At 34.2% G+C, this 20,638-nt stretch overlaps 1 protein-coding gene across 3 annotated transcripts in view; it reads right to left on the minus strand.

The window, feature by feature from the left end:
• Positions 1–31: 31 nt before the first annotated feature.
• The window catches only part of LOC118733787, a 72,802-nt gene continuing 52,195 nt past the window's right edge, over positions 32–20,638 (minus strand). The window contains exons 3-7 of one of the 3 annotated variants that reach the window (XM_036463357.1): positions 2,035–2,117; positions 1,396–1,960; positions 791–1,334; positions 553–726; positions 32–470 (exon numbers count right to left, since the gene is read on the minus strand). In XM_036463357.1, the coding sequence (XP_036319250.1) occupies positions 360–470; positions 553–726; positions 791–1,334; positions 1,396–1,960; positions 2,035–2,083 (1,443 nt within the window). In that variant the 5' untranslated portion in view covers positions 2,084–2,117 and the 3' untranslated portion in view covers positions 32–359. Of the gene's footprint in view, positions 495–546; positions 727–790; positions 1,335–1,395; positions 1,961–2,034; positions 2,118–20,638 lie in introns of all 3 variants that reach the window. The other 2 variants (XM_036463356.1, XM_036463355.1) reach the window with 2 other exon arrangements.

Raw genomic sequence — 20,638 nt, forward strand, 5'->3', positions numbered from 1 at the left:
ATAAAGAAAAATTAAGATACATACTATTAAAAAATAATCACATCCCTCCTACATAAAATTTTCATTAATTTAAGTAAAAAAAAATAAAAAACATACAAACAAAATTGTTAACCCCTGACTCTGGGAATCTCAATCACATCACTAACAGCTAAATATCTATTTAAACTTAATGATTATGTTAATTTGAGTTTAGTAGATGCAAACTAACTTATAATTAATAATAGATAATATTCTTCAATTAGACAATATTTTATACTAATTTTCTAATGTTTCTAATAATGATGCATATATGTATGAATATCTAATTAATATGTACATATATACTCGTATATGCATGTCTCCCCTCCTTGTAAACGAAATTAAAGCTTTGTATGTTTAACGGTGTCCGTCCAGTAGTTTTGTATTGTCATCGCCTCTAGCGAATTGAGAAATGAATCGTTATCCAAACTGTACATCTCATCGGAGTTATCCTGTAAATCATCAAAAGAAATTAACTTCATTTACGCAGCCATTATAAATTCTTAGCCTGATTAAACGATTCCTTACACTTACACGCATCGTGCTATCATCGATGTAGACACTCGAGTCAGGCTCGCTAAGCGCCTGTGGTTTATTGAGGTATCTACGCCGATAGAGCACTATGCCAATGGTGCCAACAGTACAGCATATACCGAAGATAGTGAAACAAATGGCAGAAATGGCGCCAGCGTCGAGAAAGTAAGTACGCTACGGGAAAAGAAGAAAAACTTAGATCACAATCTCGTTCGAATTCCAATGCATATCGGCTCACCTGTATCGATAATGCCTCCGAGGAGATGTTGCTCTCTTCACCGCCATCGAAATCGTTGGGCGCCGTCGACGCACTTCGCGTCAATAGGCTCTTTGTGTCCGCTGAGTAGTTTATGAATCGATTAATATGCTTGTATTCGGCCGATAGCACTTTCGATTTTCGCGATCGATGCTCGTTTTCGGCGCGTCGCAATTCCTCCTCCTTGTTGGCATTCTCCAACGTGAAGGGTATGCGTTGTTGTGCCGTCGCTGCTGCCGACTCTGTTGGTACAGTAAGCGTTCCACGATCGTTTTCGCTTGATTCTGGCGCATTCGTAAGCAATTTGGGCGCTGGTACAGCGGCAGCTGCTGCAATCGCATTCAACCACTCCAACGTCTCGGAGTGTAAGGAGTCCAAGCGAGATTTTGATGCCACAGGCAGCGTCGTCGAAATGGTGGTCGACGCGCTCGCTGCCTTCGGTGCCTGTAGGGTTCGTGTGGCTGTTGTGGTGCTGTTGTTTAGCTCATTGGCGCCTCTTTGACAGTTTTCGCAAGTTGTATTGGTTCTAAATATCCAAAAAAAAAGAGATTTATAGGACTGGGAGATCCTTCACTTGAATTACTTACTTCGACTGGTCGGAAGCCCGACTAAAGTTCGTATAATTATTCATCTCTGCATCATCGCCTCTCAATTTTAGACCTCTTTCCTCCATTGGCATCGATCTCTGCTCAGCCACAACTGCAGCCACCTCTAGCTCTTCAACAGTCTCAACTTCGTCTTTAACATCTTCTAGCGTTTTATTAAAATTCCCTGCAGATCTTTTGTACTCCAACTGCTCCGGGCTCAGTCTGCTCTCATTCTCCACCACATTCTCATGCTCTTCAGCAGTTTGCCGCTCTAATTCCTTGTCTGCTTGTGCCACAGCGCTATCGTCCGTGTCCTCTGTAGGCAATTCATCACCACTGCCTCCCGCATTGTCTTCTTGGCTTTGCTGTGGCGCAGTTTCAACAATACCCTCCTCTTCTGTACTTTGAGTAAGAGCGGTGCCTGTCGTCGTTGTGGACCATTCTATTGAGGCTGTCGTCTGATGTAGCTTTGTAACGGCTTTCACTGATTTACTATTTTGATTGTACTCTTGGGAAATATCCTGGCTAGGATATGTGTGCACGATGGCTATGCTCAGAAGGATAGCTGGATGTATTGAAAGAAAAGCAATAGCTAAGTATCTGGGTAAAATGCAACGGTATGAATATAACTATACTCACTGCTTAACGTTGTTATCCAGAACCAATGTGACCACCAATAGAACGTCATGATGCTACGCGTTGTATGATTTTGATGTGTAATGCTAAAAAATAAAAAATAAAATAGGTGAATAGCATGACAATTTAAAATTTTTCAACAAAAATATTTGTAAATATAGAGGAGTCTTGAAATTATGCCTTTTCTACTTTCACAAAAAGTTGGCGGCTAAAGGCGCCCTACCTCAACCGAACATATATTTTGAAAATGTGCTGAGATAGGCCATTTTTCAATAGGGAGCTGAGATAGGGCGTTTTTGAATTGAATTCTAAGATAGGGCGTTCTTCAACCAAATTTTGAAATATGGCGTTCTTGAAAAGTTTTGTGAGATATATATATGTAGGTCGTTTTTGGACTTGCTGCCGAGATAGGTCGATCGTCCACTCAGGTGTCGATACACAAGTGCGTAGTACTGAAAATTTAAAGCATAGCTCGGTAAATTTAATCAAAATTCAAAAATATTTCCATATAAATATTAGTATTCGGTCCCAGCAGATGGTTTATGGTTATATTACATTACCACTGCACTGAAATCTGAGATATCGAGCCCGAAATCTTAAAAACCTTTTTAAGTGTTTCCATCGCGCTTTTTTGGATTTCGTGGACATTTTCTAATTAATGTATGTGGTTGTGTGCGTTTGTTTATGTAGAGAATTTTGACATTTCAGGTGAAGCAGTCTACAGGATTGAACTTTGTAGTATCTAAAGGTTTATTCGTTTTACAAAAGTGAGGATTTCGATAGGATTTCGTTGAATTCGGATTAAAATTCAAGGAATCGAATTCATGAAAATATATGAGAAATCCACCTGGATTACAAAAGATTTCGCGAGTGATTTCAGTGTAGTGGGAATCAAAGGTGCTCTCACTGTAAATTAATTTTCTGAGTTATGGCAAAAGAAATCAAAATCTTTTCGATTCGATTTTCTAGGTTTAAAATTTAAATCTTTTGAACTTTACGAAAGTTATTGAGTAATACTGAACCAGAAAATAGTAACAATGTATAATTAACAAGTAATTTGTAAGCAAAAAACACAACCGACTTCAATTCTCATATAAAAATTTAGGACTACCATTAATCCAATGTTCGGATCTAAACCAAATTCTTATGGGACCAAAATGTATTCAACAAAGTGGGATTGAATTTGACATTGCTCTGGGAAGAACCATCATATAAAGTCAAATTGAATTTTTTTTTTTTAATTTTTAATCGCTTGTTTATATTTTTTGGCATACTAGTACCTTAAAAGAGAGCCTACCTGAGTTGTCAATCCCACCTTGTTTAATACACCTTGTATGGGACCACCTGTGAAACAAGACTGATAGAATACAAGATTGCGCCAATCGAGCTGAGAGCAACTGGGTGTGACGTCACATTATTATAAGAATGAGAGTATGAGAGTCGCAAAGGCGTCGAAGACCAGATGCATCTAAGGGCTCAAAAAATTAATAAATATGTTTTTTTTAATATAATGCCTAAAATCGATACTACTAAAGTCGAGGATAACACATACCAATTTTAGTCCCGATTGAAGTCGGCTAAGACATCGTCATAGGGCCATCTGAACTTTGACGCTTGTACGACACGCCTTAACCGGCTTCAATGAGGGCAAAAATGTATATGTCATATCTTTGACTATAATAGCATCGACGTAGGGGTTGAGGCTTAGGAAATCGGATGTACAAATTTGCTGCCTACATTTAAGGAGCACCCTAGTGTACATTCATACACATATGTATATAAATGGTTTCATATTTATATATTTTTTTAATTATAAATTGTTATTATTAATTTTTGTTGCAATGATACTCAATAATTTTCATAAAACCCAAAAACTTAAATTTTTTAACCTGGAAAGTCGAATTACTCAAAAACGGCTCGATACAAGATTTTTGGAATTTTTTTGCAAATTACTCAGAAAACAATGCATATTCAAGATATGACAGAAAATTTACAGTGAGAGCACCTTTGATTAAGAGTAAGTTAAGGCACACTGTGGAATGTACTATTAAGGTCGTATTTTTACAAAAACTGTGTACGGTAGAACTTCTACCCTCGTCCTACCGACAAATTAGCCTGAGTCCCTTTCTCCTAAAGACATGGGGAAAATACTGGATCAGCATATCAAGGAAGTCAACCTAAGGGAACGGCCACCGAATAAGAACCAATTTGCCTATCATCCAGATAAATCTACTCAGACTGCCATTCAAAGCCTCCCTTTAAAAATTTAGACAGCTCTGGAGTCTAATAGCCTTAAGCTGCATGAGGCAATTTTTCGCCTGCATAAGTTGACGAAAGTCTACGATTTTATTCTCAGTGATCGTGCCAACTGAGTATTGGGATTTTCTTTTATAAGGGAAACCAGCCTTTCGAGCTTGTGTTCAGTATTCACGACGTAAACCCAGCATGAAATTAATAAAAATAAAAATATAATATAATAAAAAATTAATACAAATTACATAAGGCTGGTTTTCATTATGAAAATTCAATGGCATTTATCGTCAAATAAGTGAAAACACATTGCCAAATGGGATTAAAATGCGGCTTATCGATTGATTTTGATCAGTAAAGATCTTTAGTCGTGTACATGCGCTGCTAAATCGGCTATCTGTCAGTTTTAGGCCCGTAATATCATCGGTAAAGGTATGCAAAAAGGAGATAAAGTTGTGTCAATATACGTCGCTAAATTTTGGCGTCAAAATATGACATAGTGAAAACCAGTCTTTACATATACATATGTATTTGCATTTCAGTGTCCAAATATAAATATCTGTACATGCAAATGTATGTGAGTACATAATATTTTTGTATCTTTTGTTTCTATTCATTACATTTTCTGTTTCCGTTTTCCGCTTCGTGGGAGTTTTTACGCATGCGCAGTTAATGAAAGATGAACTCTAATGCTATCCGACGATTTCGTTAATCTACAACAAAACAAAATTTAAATTTATGGTACGGTATTATTTCAATTTATTTACTTTATGGTAATTAAAATTTGCATTTCGCCTTACCGATGTTTAACTTAACGTTTGACAATTAAAAAGTCGCATATGGAAGCTTAGAAAAAATACTAAAAATAAAAATGAACTGGATTGTTCCAGTTTTGCACCTTCTTAGTAATTGCTGAATTTTATATTTCAAAAAGAAGTTCTGGCTGATTTCCTAAAATTTTGTAATCAAGCCGCGTGGGATTTTCACTGTGCACGTAATTTAAGTGCACACACCAAGCAAAAAAAAATTAAAAGTTTTTGCAAAACGATCAGAAAGTCCACGCTATAAAAAAAAAAGAAATCCTATCAGCCAAATTTTCGTTGTACGGTTATCTAAACAAGTGATAAAAGGGCAGACATCAGGCTGCAAGGTCAAGAGACCACAAAAAAATTCAAATTGCTAGGCTAGGAAAATTGGAGGGTTGCTGAATACAAATAAACTTTGGTTTCAAATTTTGATTTTATTTATACCACAAAGCAAGTGACTGGACATTATATAAGACGTGGAAACAAGTTGTTGCAGCACAAAGATAAAGAGGAGGAACAGACAGAACCATAAACATTTTTAGGCAGAAACGCATTTTTACCACGTAAAATCCTTTTAGTAAGTGTAAGTTTCAAGTGGCTAGAAAATACCGTTGATTTTTGACAATATTTTTTCTTGACGATGCTAGGCATTTTCTTCCATATAAAAAAATTTCGAGCACACTTTGTATTGGGAAAAAATTCTTAAAAATCAACGGTATTTTGTAGGAAATTCAAACTTGCACTTGGTGATAGTAAAATTGAGTTGGCTACAAAACTGAATACCAACAATTAGTCTAAAAATTCTGAATAAAAAGTTTGAGAATTTGGTGAAAATTTGTCGAATTTTTATAACTTTTGTTCAAAGTTTAAAAAGGAGATTCATATGATTTTTGTTGCATAACTACCTAGGCTTTTATAAAAAAATATTAAACATAAAATAAACTAAAGAAATATAGCCAAAACTCTTCAACTCTTCTACGAATCTATTATTTCTGCCGCCAGTGTATGTACGTATATATGTAAATATTTTTGTATCTCATTATATTTTCTGTTTCCGTTTTCCGCTTCGTGGGAGTTTTACACATGCGCAGTTAATTACAGATGACCTCTAGTGCTGTCTCAAAATTTTGATAATCTACATGAAAATGTACAAGTATATATGTACCTAAATATGTTTGTCTAACTATGTACGCAAAATAAGTTTAATTAATTAGTTCAAGTTCAGAGTCAGTGGAAGAGTCATATCAATCTAAGCAAATTATAGTACAAACATAATTATGTATGCACATTAGACTGAGTCAAATAAAACGACTAATTTGTTTCGGTCCCATATAAAAATTTCGTTTGCGAAAAAAATGGAAGAAACACCAGCAAAAAATATTAAAACCCAGTGCGATTTTTTAGCCGCTCAATACTTGCATTTATTTTACTAAAATTTCATGTCTTGTAACGGCGTACCCAAAAATTTTATAAAAATGTTGATGAAAATTTTTGGAATTTTTCTAAATTCTGTATAAAGTTTGGAAATTGGATTTATATATATATATATTTGGTTAAAGATGAACCATATTTTTTTTAAATTTACCTTGAAAAACGTTGTAAATATTAAAAATAAAACACCATTCATCCACTTTTCACCGCCAGTGTAGATATTCACATTTTCTTTCCAAAACACTTGAAAACCCCATTTGCTGCAAAGAATTTTGTACCTCAGGATTACCGAGCTGGCCAAAATGGCTTTCTAGTTTGTATGTATTAAAAACAGTTTCTTCATAACTTTTTTATTCAGGGCCCGATATTATATTGTGATACCCTGTTGAAAGGGTGATTTGAGTTCTTTCGTCAAATGTTCCATAAACAGAATTCGATGTTTGCCAATTTGTTTACCAAAATTAAGATATCGGCAACATTTGTTGTTTGACAACGAGGTTGGGAAAACTTTTCAAATTCGATATTCATTTTACTGGCTTCTAATTAACTGGAATAATGTAAACAAATGTCACCCCAGTCCAGCTCTGGATTGGATCACTGGACTGGCATGCAACTGAAATAATGTAAACGTGGCAAAAGGAATGAAGTAATAAATACATTGTTATAAAAAAAAAACATGAAAACTAGTTTAAATATTCAGACAAATGTTTCTACTTCAACAAAAATCACGAATAACACTAGCAGACAAAAATTTGAACCCATGGCATTTCTAATATGAAATATAAAAAAGTCAAACCGTTTTTGAGATTTAGCCAAATTTTATTTTTTTTTTTTTGAACCCTGAAAAAAGTTGCACTCACTTAATTGAATTTTTTTTATAGTTGGCCAGTCTCAAAATTATTGTTACATTAGCGATGCTAATTAACTTCCTATCACCAACGTCAACAACATGTTCCAACATGATCAGTAGTTTAGGAGCTATTTATTGATTTCCCGACTATTTCGCAAAGTTTTTAAAGGGGAATTATTATTAACTTATGCACTGCAGGTTGTTAGGATAGCACATCCCTTTGTTGACAAGTTTTTTAAATTTGTATAAAATTTTAAAATCGTATTTACACATGTAGTATGCTACATTTTTATAAAAAATTAATTAATATTAAAAGCGAAGACGCTTGACTGATCCCTTTCTCTATCTCGCACATCATAAAATGACTTTCTCCTCGAACTAGAACTAAGTAAAATTTACGGCTTCAAGAAGTCTTGGCTACACTACAATCGCTTTAAGTAAGTAGGAAACAAATTTTGAAAACTGAGTTTCTTTACAAAAATCAAAATTGGCCAAAATTTTGCAAGCAATCTCGCAAGTGTCATTTTCTTCCAAGCTAAAGCAGTGCGCTATAAATTTTAGACGACAATTTACAGAAGCATAACTTTTAAAAAAAAATGAGAAAAAGTACAAATTTGTAGTAACGGGAATTAAAAACCATTACAGGGTGTAAATTTTTTGGTTTTTTATGTCTATAATTTAAAAAACAAAATAGTTTATCTTTTTCTGATAACTATTATGACCTCGCCTGTCTATCGTTTCCTGCTTGACGTCGCCTTCTAGGACACCCAGTATATATCTTTATGATTGAATGCACAGGTTAATGTTTTGAACCGGCAATATTATAAAAATTACCTTGAGATAACGTTACAGTTATTGCTAGAACTTTTACTTACATACATACATATGTACATATATTTTATGAAAGTATTTAATAACGAAAGAAATATACGTATACCTACATATTAGAATTAATAAACAGTAAGTAGTTACATACACAGAAACATGCACAAATACATATGTAAATACATATTCTCCACATGATAAATGCCATTTAATGAAATCGGGTAACTGCATTATCAAACTGTGTCAAGAAAGTAGTTGGTTGGTATCGCACACCGTATTCAGAAGAGTCACAACACAAAATAATACGATTGCCAGAAAATGCGAAAAACTATTTCTTAGCACATAATAATCATATAGACAAGGGCGAATTTACCTTAGGTTTTTTTTTTAACAAATAACAAAAATTTTTCTCCAGATTTTGCTAAAAAATAAATAAATAAAAGCTCTGCGTACATTTTTAGCGCATTATCTCAAAAATGCCAAATTTTTAGTTGTGACTCTTTTGAAGACGGTGTGCGATATGCAGTAAGAGGTAATACATACATACATAATTGAGCCACATGAAGTTTAAATAGGACTTTTATTAATCTATTAAATACTCGTGAATGAACAGGTCTACTGTTGCGTTTAATTAAAATAATAGACTACTAACTTTGCGTGAGAAAATATTTTTTTTTATTTGTTTATTTTACACTTTTGCAGTTAATTGTGCTTGAGTGCAAGTGTTCATACTACCAATTCATTTACAAACAATAACAAATAACTTGTTTCCAGCTGTGCTCATATCTGCTAGCAAATTTGATATAATGATTCTTCTTGCAGTGTCAATTGAATGCAATTAATGCTAATGCTGTGGGAAATGGCTACTGTGACTAGCATTAACCCCGAATACAATCTCGCAGCAACAAATGAGGTTAGGAAAACCGAAGTGATAAAAAATTATGAAAAATCATGCAAATCTTATGGGAATGAGGAGAGAAAATACACATCATGGAAATATGTACATCTCTGCGTACATATGTATGTAAATGTTGAAGAAATTTTGTACAATTTTGCTCACGACTTTTACATTTACCTACACGGTATAAAATAAATAAAAAAATTTAATTATGGCAATCCAGAAGAGGAGAGTCTTAGGTGCCTAAATAGAGTGTTTGTATTTCGAGTTTTGCAAGGGCCTTCATTTTGTAGTTTTTAAAAACAAACTAGAAGTGCTCATAGCAGCAAGTGCCACAGGGTTAAAGGTCAGAAAACCCGAAAAGTTTATCAAAAATTCTCAGCAAACTCTTTTTACTTTTATCGAGCGTTTTCGAAATATTTTTAACCGTAACTAATCATTTCAAATTTCCTTAATTCATAAAATGGAGGAGAAAATATTAAAAAAATAAGAAAAAATAAAAATATATAATATGTCTTCTGGCAAAGGCATATAAAAACCTTTTCGCAAAAGATGCTCTTTATTCAGAGCCTTTCAAAATCTTTCATAAAAGCAATTGTTTGGTAGGCTTGGAGTGTTATGTTAACCGGTCAGTGTCATTAATTTAATCGGATAACACATGTTCTTTATAAAATCCATCCAGTATAGCTGGCATCCTCACACATCAAACTGCTACTCTGTATCAGCAGTTAAAACTTGTCAACTTTTAGTTAGAAATTTTCGGTTAGAAATTGGCGAGTGGACAAAAAATATACAACGGAGAGAATGACCCATATATGTAAGAAAGGATCCACCATTAAGTTATCGTTGAACATTTCCTTCAACCCGCCCCTTTCCTTCTCGAAATCCTGGCAATGTCACTGGATCGCGGAGTAATGATACTATATGTATACTTTTTTACCGAAAATTTTCAAAGAGACAATTAAGTTTCGTAATAATTCTCAAACACACATGTCGCGACAAATAGATAGATAGCTATTAAAAAAAATGAGGTGTGCACCGCCACCTCTATTGTGCCCTCTGCTCTTCCTTTAAGAATAGCAGCAGCGTCTTTGACGGTAGGGAGTGAATGTGCTTATATTTACTTACAGATGCCCTATTTGTCTATAAGGATACCGGTTAGTATTGTAGGTTTTTCCTTAGGGATGTTAATCAAGTTTTGGAATCTCTTACTGTTGTACCCTCCCAGTAGACTCTTTGCCTGGCGCAGTCCTACCGAGCCACGTCAATTTGATCCCTTAGTGCGATCATCTCCTTCCTGGGGTCCTCCTTAAGAGTATTATTATTGTTTTGCCTACCAAGGGAGTTAAGCTTCTCAATGCATTCAAGGACTAGTGTTGATCTAATTACATATGAAACAAGTAATTTTTAGCAAAAAAAAACCAACTTCAACTCCCATATAAAAAAAAAATATATATATATTATATATCTCATGATCCACTGATCGGATCTCAACCAGATTAGTATGGGACCACCTCTGAGACACTACCTTTCCGATACAAAAAGAAATCGGTTGACGCGGTCCAAAGTTATGCGGTAACATACATAACAAAAAAAAAAAAAAAAAAAAAAATTATTCCGACGAACTGATAACCTCCTCCTTTTTTGGAAGTCGGTTAAAAAGAGCATTAAGCGCTGTTTGGCTCCACCGCTTTGAAAACCTGGTGATCTCGCTATTGCAGTGTATAATACAAACCTTTTACGAAGCATGGTTGAAATTCCATTTAAAGTTTGATAGAGTAACAATAAATAACGTTAACCATTAAGAGTTTCGCCTAAATTAAGATGAATGCAAGCGCGTTTCAACTTGGGTAACAACTTTTAATTTTTCATATGGGTAAATATGCATTCGCTTTGTTCTAACTGGACGTTAAAGGTAATTCACCTTTAATAAATTAAATAAAAAACTAAATTTAGAAATAAAAAATGCTAATTAGACTCGCCTGTCAACAATAAAGATGAGCACTAAATTCTGAATTTAAAATAACAAAAAACATCTAAAGACTCAGAGCTACGAAGTTAATGCCTTTTTAGGTTTGATTGTACATACATGTCTGTGTTCATATGGAATAGTAGCTTATGTCGAGAAGCTGGCTTTAGTATAATGCGGCATTCGCAGCATACGATTACGAATGACTCACTGGCGTCGAGCCGTTGAAGAACTTTTGGCAAGTAAACGTGCAATAAATAGTTCCGATACTAGCAAATCAATATTCTTATTAAGTCTCATCAAAAAATTCCTTGGCGTTTAATGCATAAAAGTAATGCCACATTATACTAAAGCCAGCTTCTAGACATAAGCTATTATTCCATACGAACACAGACATGTATGTGCATATGCTTGTACGAAGAAACTTACAAAGTTTGCGATTTTGTATGCTGAACCACAAAGTCAAGAGAAAATTTAAATGTTACGAACTTTGTAGCTAACTAAATACGACAACTTAATCTGTATGTCTGTAGCGAAAGATGAGTCAAGAGGGCTTACAAGTACTTGAAGATGGCATGGATACATTATAATTATAGGCATGAGTAGGTTGGTATGCATATGCATACATACATATGTAAGTAAACATGTATATGTTTATCATACAAGTGAGTATGCATATTCTATGTGAATCGAAACTGAGCCGCAAATAAAGGCATAAAAAAAAACAAGAAAGTCCAGAGCAAGAAAGGTGAGACACTGTCCTCAAATAAATGGTAAAGAAAAAATGTAACGTCATTTTATAAACTGTTATATACTTAAATATATCTATACATATGTATGTATGTAAAATATAGGTATGTATACATATATTCGGTTGTAGATATGTCAATTTTTAAGCGAAGGCACAAAGTCGTCCCACCAAATTGGGTGAACTCGAAATAGCTGTTTTGATATTTTCGGCTATAATGTATCAAGCCGTTCAGAAGACACATTACGATCACTGATTTTTTTAGCAACGGTTGCGCTCAACTGCTGCGCCTTCTAAACCTACCCAATAAACCACATATTCCAGCTTAAAAACTTTGACTAGAGCCAATTTTGCTTGGCAAAGTTATTCTTCCAACGGATTTTCTAACAACCTCGAGGAAGCAATAAATTATTAGAGCAAGCATGGGATGTATGCTAAATAAAAGCTCGTGGAGATTAAATAACTTTACCGGTTTCCATACATGGAGCAATTCACGTCAAATATCGCAAGCACGCTGAGCGGCTCAAAACAAGCTACACTTCGACTAGCTGGGAAGCAGGCAAAAAATTAAAAAACAAAATTCAAAAACCATAATTTCAATAGATTTTTGTAAGGGCTATCCGATGGTGCTATGCGCTTTCAAATTTTGAAATTTATTTGTATTTTTCCTCCATTCTGGTCATTTAAGGTTGTTTTTAGTAATTAATCGAAAGATCAGCTTGTTTTACATAGAAATCATTAATAAAAAAGATTTTTTTTTAATTTTTGATTCTGTCTGCTTTATTCCGACAGGGTATGTTCACATTTACATGTACGTGTTCTTGTAGGCAGGTATAAGGGATTTGCGTGGTGACTTCATCAGTGTATCATCACAAATAAAGCAACAACACAAAAATAAAACATATTGTATGAACCGTCAGTATTCGCCACTGTCACATTTTCAATCAACTATGAGTCATACTACTTAGCAACTTTTATTATTTTTTAAATAAACAAAAAATACATACATATTTATACTATATGTACATACATATGTATAGTAAATCTATACGCATAGTACCTATGTATATATATATCGCGAAGTGGGTTTATTTAGGTTCGTCAGAAAGTGGAAGCCTTTGTTACATGTTTCTCTTTATACATAAATGCAATAAAAAGCAAATACAAAAAAAAAATAAATGAGGATGTTCACACTTGCCTGATTATCAGGTTATCTGGTTAAAAATTATTATTGTTTAGTGTATTTTATAACCACATAAACACATAACCTGATAACCAAGCAAGCGTGAAGAACCTCAATGTATAGCAAACTTTAGCTTGACTTCACGCGTTGGTGAATCGGCTAAACCGAGAAATTGTCAACCAAAAACGAGAATATGCGGGCAATTCCAATTCTATCATTTTTGTATTAAAATGGCATAATAAAATATCAGGGGTGTGCGATTATTATAGCAAGTTGGCTAATCAGTTGTTTGACTATTCAATTATTCGAGTAATGAAGATTTTTATTAATGAAAAAGATGATTAACCGCGTTCCGTAAAATATAATTACTAAAAAAATTAATTTTATTCGTTAGAAGAGTCTGCTTTGAAAAATGCTTAAATTTTCCACAAGGCATGTTAAGCGTCGTAATACCGTAGGACTTAAAATATTTCTATGCAAATAAATTACTAAAATGGTTTTAGGGGATTAGCTATACATGATAAGATCTTATTATATGTTTGTCATCGGTACAAAAATATTTCAGTGTAGTTAGAAATCCTTTAAAACCATTTTAATCGTTATTTTATATAGACAAACTTGTGAATCCCCTAAATGTGTGCATAAAAAAATATTTAACTATTTTATAATATTTGAAAAAGGAAACGCTGTATAAATAAATAAATAAATAAATAAATAAATATTGAGGAACTTATACCTTTTTATATACTTGTATACGAGTGTTCGCCCATTAAAACTAAAGCGCTGGTTATACTTACATTGCAAATGCAGGGCACAGCGAATCAGCGCATGTGAAGCAGTGGTATAATTATGCTGAGCATTGATCGCATAATCTCCCAGAATCAGTTGTTCAGTGTAATCAGTTAGTCAGTTCCCGTACTCCAGGATTAAGTTAGGAAGACATAACTGAATAATGCGTATTCATAGCCTAAATGAAGTCGACACTAATGTTAGTTGCTGCTTTTTGTCATAATTTTCAATGAAATGGCGGCAACTAACTTTATAATCGACTTTGTTTCGACTATAAATATACTGGGGGTATATGTACAAGAATGCCTTCTCAGTAATTCTTGTAAATCTTGTGGGTACTGGAACAGACTAATGAGAGCAATGAGAGTGGCATCTCTCTTTGAAAATGTCACATAGCGAAAAATAAGGCGAGGCAAAAATAGTTGAGCGGAAATGAGGTGAGTTGGGGTGAGGTGAGTTTAACTGAGTTGAGGTGAAGTGAGGAGTTGATGTGAGGTTAATTGAGGTGAGATGAGGGCAGTGATTTAATGTCAGCTGTGGTGAGTTGAGGTGAAATGCGTTCAACAACATAACATAACGCGGAAGAAAAATGGACGTAGAACACCGTACATAGCTGATATAAAATTTAATAAGCATTTCTAATGTGAAGTGAAATTTGAGATGGGCCTGCCAAATCCTTAAAAAATTGCACCCAGGGCGAAATTTGCCTAATAAAATCTCAAATAATGTTATACTCTTTTTATATATTCATATTCGTGTTCAGCGGAAAATTTTACATAAGGTATAATGGTATCGAATTACATATTTTCCTTAAGCTTCAACTGACGTGAATTACATTTTCTCTAGAGGGGGTTAAGGAATTTAAAAGATTCATATTAAGTACATTTTGTTTTTTCTTAACCGATTTAAAAGTTAAATTAATTACCATGAAGTATTTTGACAAAGCGTCAAGAAATTTTTTTTACGTGTAATAGACGCATTCATATGCACATTTTCTAAATGTAGAGAAACTTAAATTTAGCATAATTTAGTGCACGACCTTTTCAATTGCCCAGAGTGCTGCACTATAACCATTCATTAATATTTACTTATGTGACAATTATTTTTAAGCTCATTAAAAAATACGTTCAAGGTTGTTGCAACAAGCAAATCTAGGCAAACGACGGGATTGAAATACAGCTTTCATACATATGTATGTATATTGTAATACAATAGACAAAGCAAGGCACAGAGTCATGACTTGTTTAACTGCATGGTCAACAACATGCATAAAAGGAAAGGGTAGAAAAATAATGAACACTTGCAACGTTTTCATATGTCTTCGTATTTATTCTTTAGCTTAGTTTTCCATATTAATTTTGTTACTATTTGTAAAAGGTATGTATGTGCAAGTGTCATAAGCTGTGCATCGCTGGGGAATATTTAATGCGGTTGAAGTGTGGACGTAGAATTGTGGGTGTAGAAACAAATGCACTTTCAGGTTTTTAAAGAGTGCACTAACAGAAATACATACTTAATAAGTGCAAATAAAAACAATAACCATAATGTTATGTGCGAAAAACTGGAGCAAGAGCAAATCTCCGCTAAAAAGAATTGCGCACTTACTTATGTGCCTAGTGCCTACATAAATACTTACATAGGTACAATGAGCAGCAATTAAATTTATGTGCACTTGGTAAAGTGGAAGCAATCAAAAGTATGTATGTATGTACGTAAGTGCATAAAGGGGGCATTCCAGCCCAATTCAGACACCCATTTGGCTTTTGTATCTCCGATTGTTTACATAATTTTTTATGTTATAGTACCAACTGAGAGAGGCCTCTCTGATTTGTTCTGCCATTTCCGAGATATCGATTTAAAAAAAATATTCCTTTTTTATATGCCCATAATTTTACAAAAAATTTCGAGCTTTTCCATTTTCAAAACACTTTTTGGAATATTTAATCGAAAATATTTTCAAACCCGTATTTCCATTAAACTTCTATAAAATTTTAAAATTTTTAATAATATAATATCGCACACCTAGATTTCTCTGTGAACTAACAGAACTAAACTGAACTAAATTCAAAGAGGGAAATATAACTGCTTGTGGATCGTACAGATGCAGCGCAATTAATACAAAAACAAGGTATAACAGTAGGCTTTTAGTTAATGTATATAATCATGAAGAAAAAAATATTTGCATTAATTGGATGTAAGGCCTATGAATTGATTTATGCAAAAAAATCGCCATACATTTTTTTTTAGTTGATCGCACTTTAGATCTAGGTGTGCGATATGTTGATTTCCAAGAAATATTGACTGATCGATTTTCTTGAAAATTTTTTTTTTTTTTTTTAATTCCTTTATTCACTACTTTTCATCGTAGTCCGATAATGGGATAACAATGGGATCTATCCTTTTAGAGTTGTTAAATTTATGTAAAACCAGCTAATTTTCAATTCGTCAAATCAAATGCCTTAATTAAAGTTAAAGGAACTTAATATTAAAAATTTAAAAATATTGCAAAAAATACGAGTTAGAAATTTTTTTCGAATTTATTTCCCAGTGTTTTAAAAATGAAACATTAAAAAACTTAATGGAAATCAGATCTTAGTTTTAAAAATTTTTGCAAAAAATACGAGTTTGAAGATTTTTTCGAATTCATATTCCAAGTGTTTGAAAATGAGACATTAAAAAAAGTAGGCCAAATCAGCCCACTCTTTGCAAAGTTATGGGCATTTAAAAAAAAAAGGATTTTTTTTTTTAAATCGGTATCTCGAAAACGGCCAGATAAAACAATTTAAAAAAAAACAGGGACGTCGCCGTCAATTGGTACTATTTATAATATAAAAAAATATGAAAAACATCGGAGATAGAAAGACGGATAGGTGTCCGAATTAGACCGGAATGCCCCATATATTTAATGCACATACTACATACTTGGATATATATTTGCATGTTGCGACTTAAGCAGATTTGTGAACAGTCTTGACAATTTCTTTATACCATATTTTTCACTGTAGTGCAGCTACTGAGCTCGACTCACATGAAATGAAAAGTTACGAGGCCCCTGACTTTTTTACACATGATTTACTTAAAGTGGGTTGAATGGTTGCAAAAACAGCAGCAAACAATAATATATTCCCACAACTCACTTTCTATAGCTAACGGCGACAGCACGCGACCTACAGCCATTGGCGCCCCCCCCCTGCCCTGTGCTGGTCGATGGTTGCGACAATAAGTATTCCCGCGATTGTGGTATCACAAAAGGGGAGCAAAATGCTACAATGTTTCTTAGTAGGCGTTAACGTGAACCCTTTTCACTGCATGCAGTTGGGTGTTTTTAATTTTTTTCTCATTTCATTCGTTTGCCTACCAGCGTAGTTTCTTATGCATGTATATACTAGGTTCATATTTACATTAGTTCATACATACATATGAATGGATGTGTACCTTTCGTACTTTAATTCTATTGTACATGTTTTTCGCTTTTTTCCATTGAAAGTGTTAACATAAAAAAGTAACTGAAAAGCCGTGTCAGGGCTGCGCAATTTGACGCCATGCTACCAGCTTAATTAGTCGATGCGCCACTTTGTTTTTGCCCTCACACACACACACCTAATCGGGGGGTTTGTCTAGCAGCGCCCACTGCCTTATTGCACATGAACAAAAACTTTTCTATGCTGCGCATGCGCATTGTTTTGCGTACCAACTCACATTCGCACTCGCCTAATACATGTGTGTAGTCTCTTTTTTTTTGCATTTCGCATTTTTGGCCTCAAATTGAATTTATTTATTCACTCCCATTGTAATAGTAGTACTTGTGCTTGAGGTGGAATTGTCTGCAGCGCAAAAATACTTTTTTTTTATCGCAACTAAATATTTATGCCAGTGTGTTTTTTTTTGCGCCAGGTCGAAGCTGTCATTGTGCATAGTTTTTCTTGAAATTTTTACATTGTTCAATCAAATTCAGGCACTTACTTTAAATGTAATATGCTCGAATGTGCAGTTGTTTTACTTGCAAATTACTTTATTGCCGCATAGCTGCCACAATTGTACCACATCGGTTGCACTTGTTTAGCTGTTCAGTAGTCGCTCAATGTAGCAGCTAACCATTTTAAAAATTTGTGAAATGTTGTTTATTTCTACTTGAACTGTACATGGTTATGTTGCGAAGCAATGCACACACATATGTACATATATATGTATCTAAATGTCACTACCAATGCACAATTGGATTGCTTAATTAGTGTTATAAACAATAATTTGAAATTATTCAAAGTGCATAAACTTATTAGCGTACATACATATATACACATGCAGGTGTGCATTTGTGCGCTGAAAATTTTTGAAAACCAAGAAAACTCAAAGAAATCGTATATGTATATTAGGCCGGGTCGATTTGTGGGGAGGCAAAAAAATCGCCCATTGCTCTGTGAAAATCATATTCTAGGGATCAAAATAAGAAACTTTGCCGAAGGAACCATACCTCTAAAACGAATTCTGATGTCCCCCAATTTGGGTCGAACTTTTGGGTATGTATGTAATGTATGACCGACCCCCACTAACTTTGGAGGCCCGACCCACCGATGCCAGTGGCACACCCCCTGGAACCCCCCTGGGGGTTCACCATACAAACATTTCAAAAAATCGCCGGTTTTGCACTTTACATGAAAAAATCAGCGAAATGCCTATGTTTTTTCTTTTTGGAGTTTATTTTTCTCTTTAGAAATTTATTTAGTCAGAACATATGTAAATGAAAAAATGAATTTAACTTAGTAATAGAAAAGAAATAAAAAAAAATTATTAGAAATTAGCGTTTTTACGACCCTTTTAAAACCAAGGCATCACTGTGATGCATTTGCATGTCGTAAACATAGTTGTGTGGGTTTTTTATTCAACCGTTTTAAAAAATGAAGGTATCACTGTGACACAATTGCAAATAGGAAAATTGCTTGTGTGCGTTTTTTAAGACACAGCTGCATGTCGTAAACTTACTTGTGTAGTTTTTTTATAGCACCTACTTAAGAAATGAAGGTTGTTTTTACAACCCTTTTTGTGGGTATTTTAAGGCACCTTCTTAAGAAGTGCGCGTTTTTTGCAACCCTTTTATACAATGAAGGTATCACTGTGACACAATTGCAGATTGTAAAATTGCTTGTGTTGTTTTTTTTAAGCCACCACAAGACACAGCAGGTAGAATTGAAATTACCATTTCATTCTTATTACCTCGTCTCGTAGACCATATATAACGCAACAGTTTTTGTGAATGCATTAAGTCGTTGTGAAGAACTCAAAGTGTGAAGTGCTAATTTCAGATAAAAAAATATTTCAAAAAAAATAATAAGTGAAGTGACCATTCCAAATCAAAAAGTTTACAATGAATCCACCATCCTCTACACCGCAAGATGAAGCAACTACATCAACAACTATCGAAAACCCAATGAGTCATATACCCAAGCATGATGTTACTGTTTTTGGTGTGTCTACTGATTTAACTGATCTTAATTTACCAACCCATCTGGATATCTTGAGATATTATTTTTACTTAAGCGAACGTGCTAAAACAGAACAAAAAAAGTTTTCCCATAAATCATTCACTATTCAAGTACAAGATAAGTTGATTGGAATTTGGGAAAAACTTGGTATGGAAATAATGCTGAAAAAAAGTGTATTTAATAAATTGAATAAATTGCTTGACAAGTATCAAGAGCAAATCAAGAGAAGAAACAACACCCAACAATTTACAGAGTATGTAAAATCTCTGGAAACAATTTTTTACATTGGAACATGTAAATGCGATCTGAAGGCAGCTCCATGTGCATGCGGCTGGGTTCCCGAACGCCTCAAAGAGTTCATGCACGATCAACATAATCAGAGAAGACTAACAATGGATGCATTTGTGATGGAAACTGAAGAGCAAGGAGCAACGTCTATGTCATCAATGCCAACATACCAAGATCCCGATGATTCAACATACGCACCGCCACCGGTTCAAGAAGATATGGATAGAAGCACAAGTTCACAATACACAGAGAGATACGATTGTTTTAACTTTGCCTTGGTATGTGACAGATTTGGTGTGCCTGACAGAGTAGCATCAGCATTGGGAACCGCTCTTTTGCTAGATTTTAAAATTAAAGATAAGCATGGGAAACCTCTCATCATGGATAAATCGAAAGTTCGCAGAGAAAAAGAGAAATGCAGACAAGAAGTGCTTCGCAAACGGTTAGATGATACCAATTTGTTAGCGTTTTCATTCGATGGCAGAAAAGATGATACTTTAACGATAGATAAAATTGATGAGAAGTATCATACTAGGATGGTAAAAGAACCTCATCTTGTTATTTTGAGAGAACCCAATTCTGAATTGATTGGTTACGTAAGACTGGAACATGAAACCGCTGAATACAAAACAACCAAATTAAATGGTTTTTTCAACGATAAAAATATATCACTGGATCCATTAATTGGAATATGCACTGACGGTGAGCCAACAAACACTGGCCCACACGGTGGAATTATACGACGATTCGAATTGCTGTTAAAAAGACCATTGCATTGGTTCGTTTGCCTTCTACACTTCAACGAACTTCCGTTTCGGCATTTGTTTGAAGCTTTGGATAAATCAACCAGCACTGGACCAAGATCGGCAACCGGAAAACTGAGCCGTCAAATCGAAACTTGTGAAACTCTTCCGGTAAGTTATTGCTATCACTCATTTATTATAATTGTCAACCATTTTTAATTATTTTATTATTGTATATTTTCAGGTGGTGGACGGCTTCCAGAAAATTGAGTTGCAAAATATGCCCCCTGCTCCAGAAAAAATTGAATTTTCCACCGATTCGAAGTACTTATACGACATGGCCCATG

This window comes from Rhagoletis pomonella, unplaced genomic scaffold (genome assembly GCF_013731165.1).
Source record: "Rhagoletis pomonella isolate Grant_MI unplaced genomic scaffold, Rhpom_1.0 Rhpom_scaffold_00002, whole genome shotgun sequence".
Lineage (NCBI taxonomy): Eukaryota > Metazoa > Arthropoda > Insecta > Diptera > Tephritidae > Rhagoletis > Rhagoletis pomonella.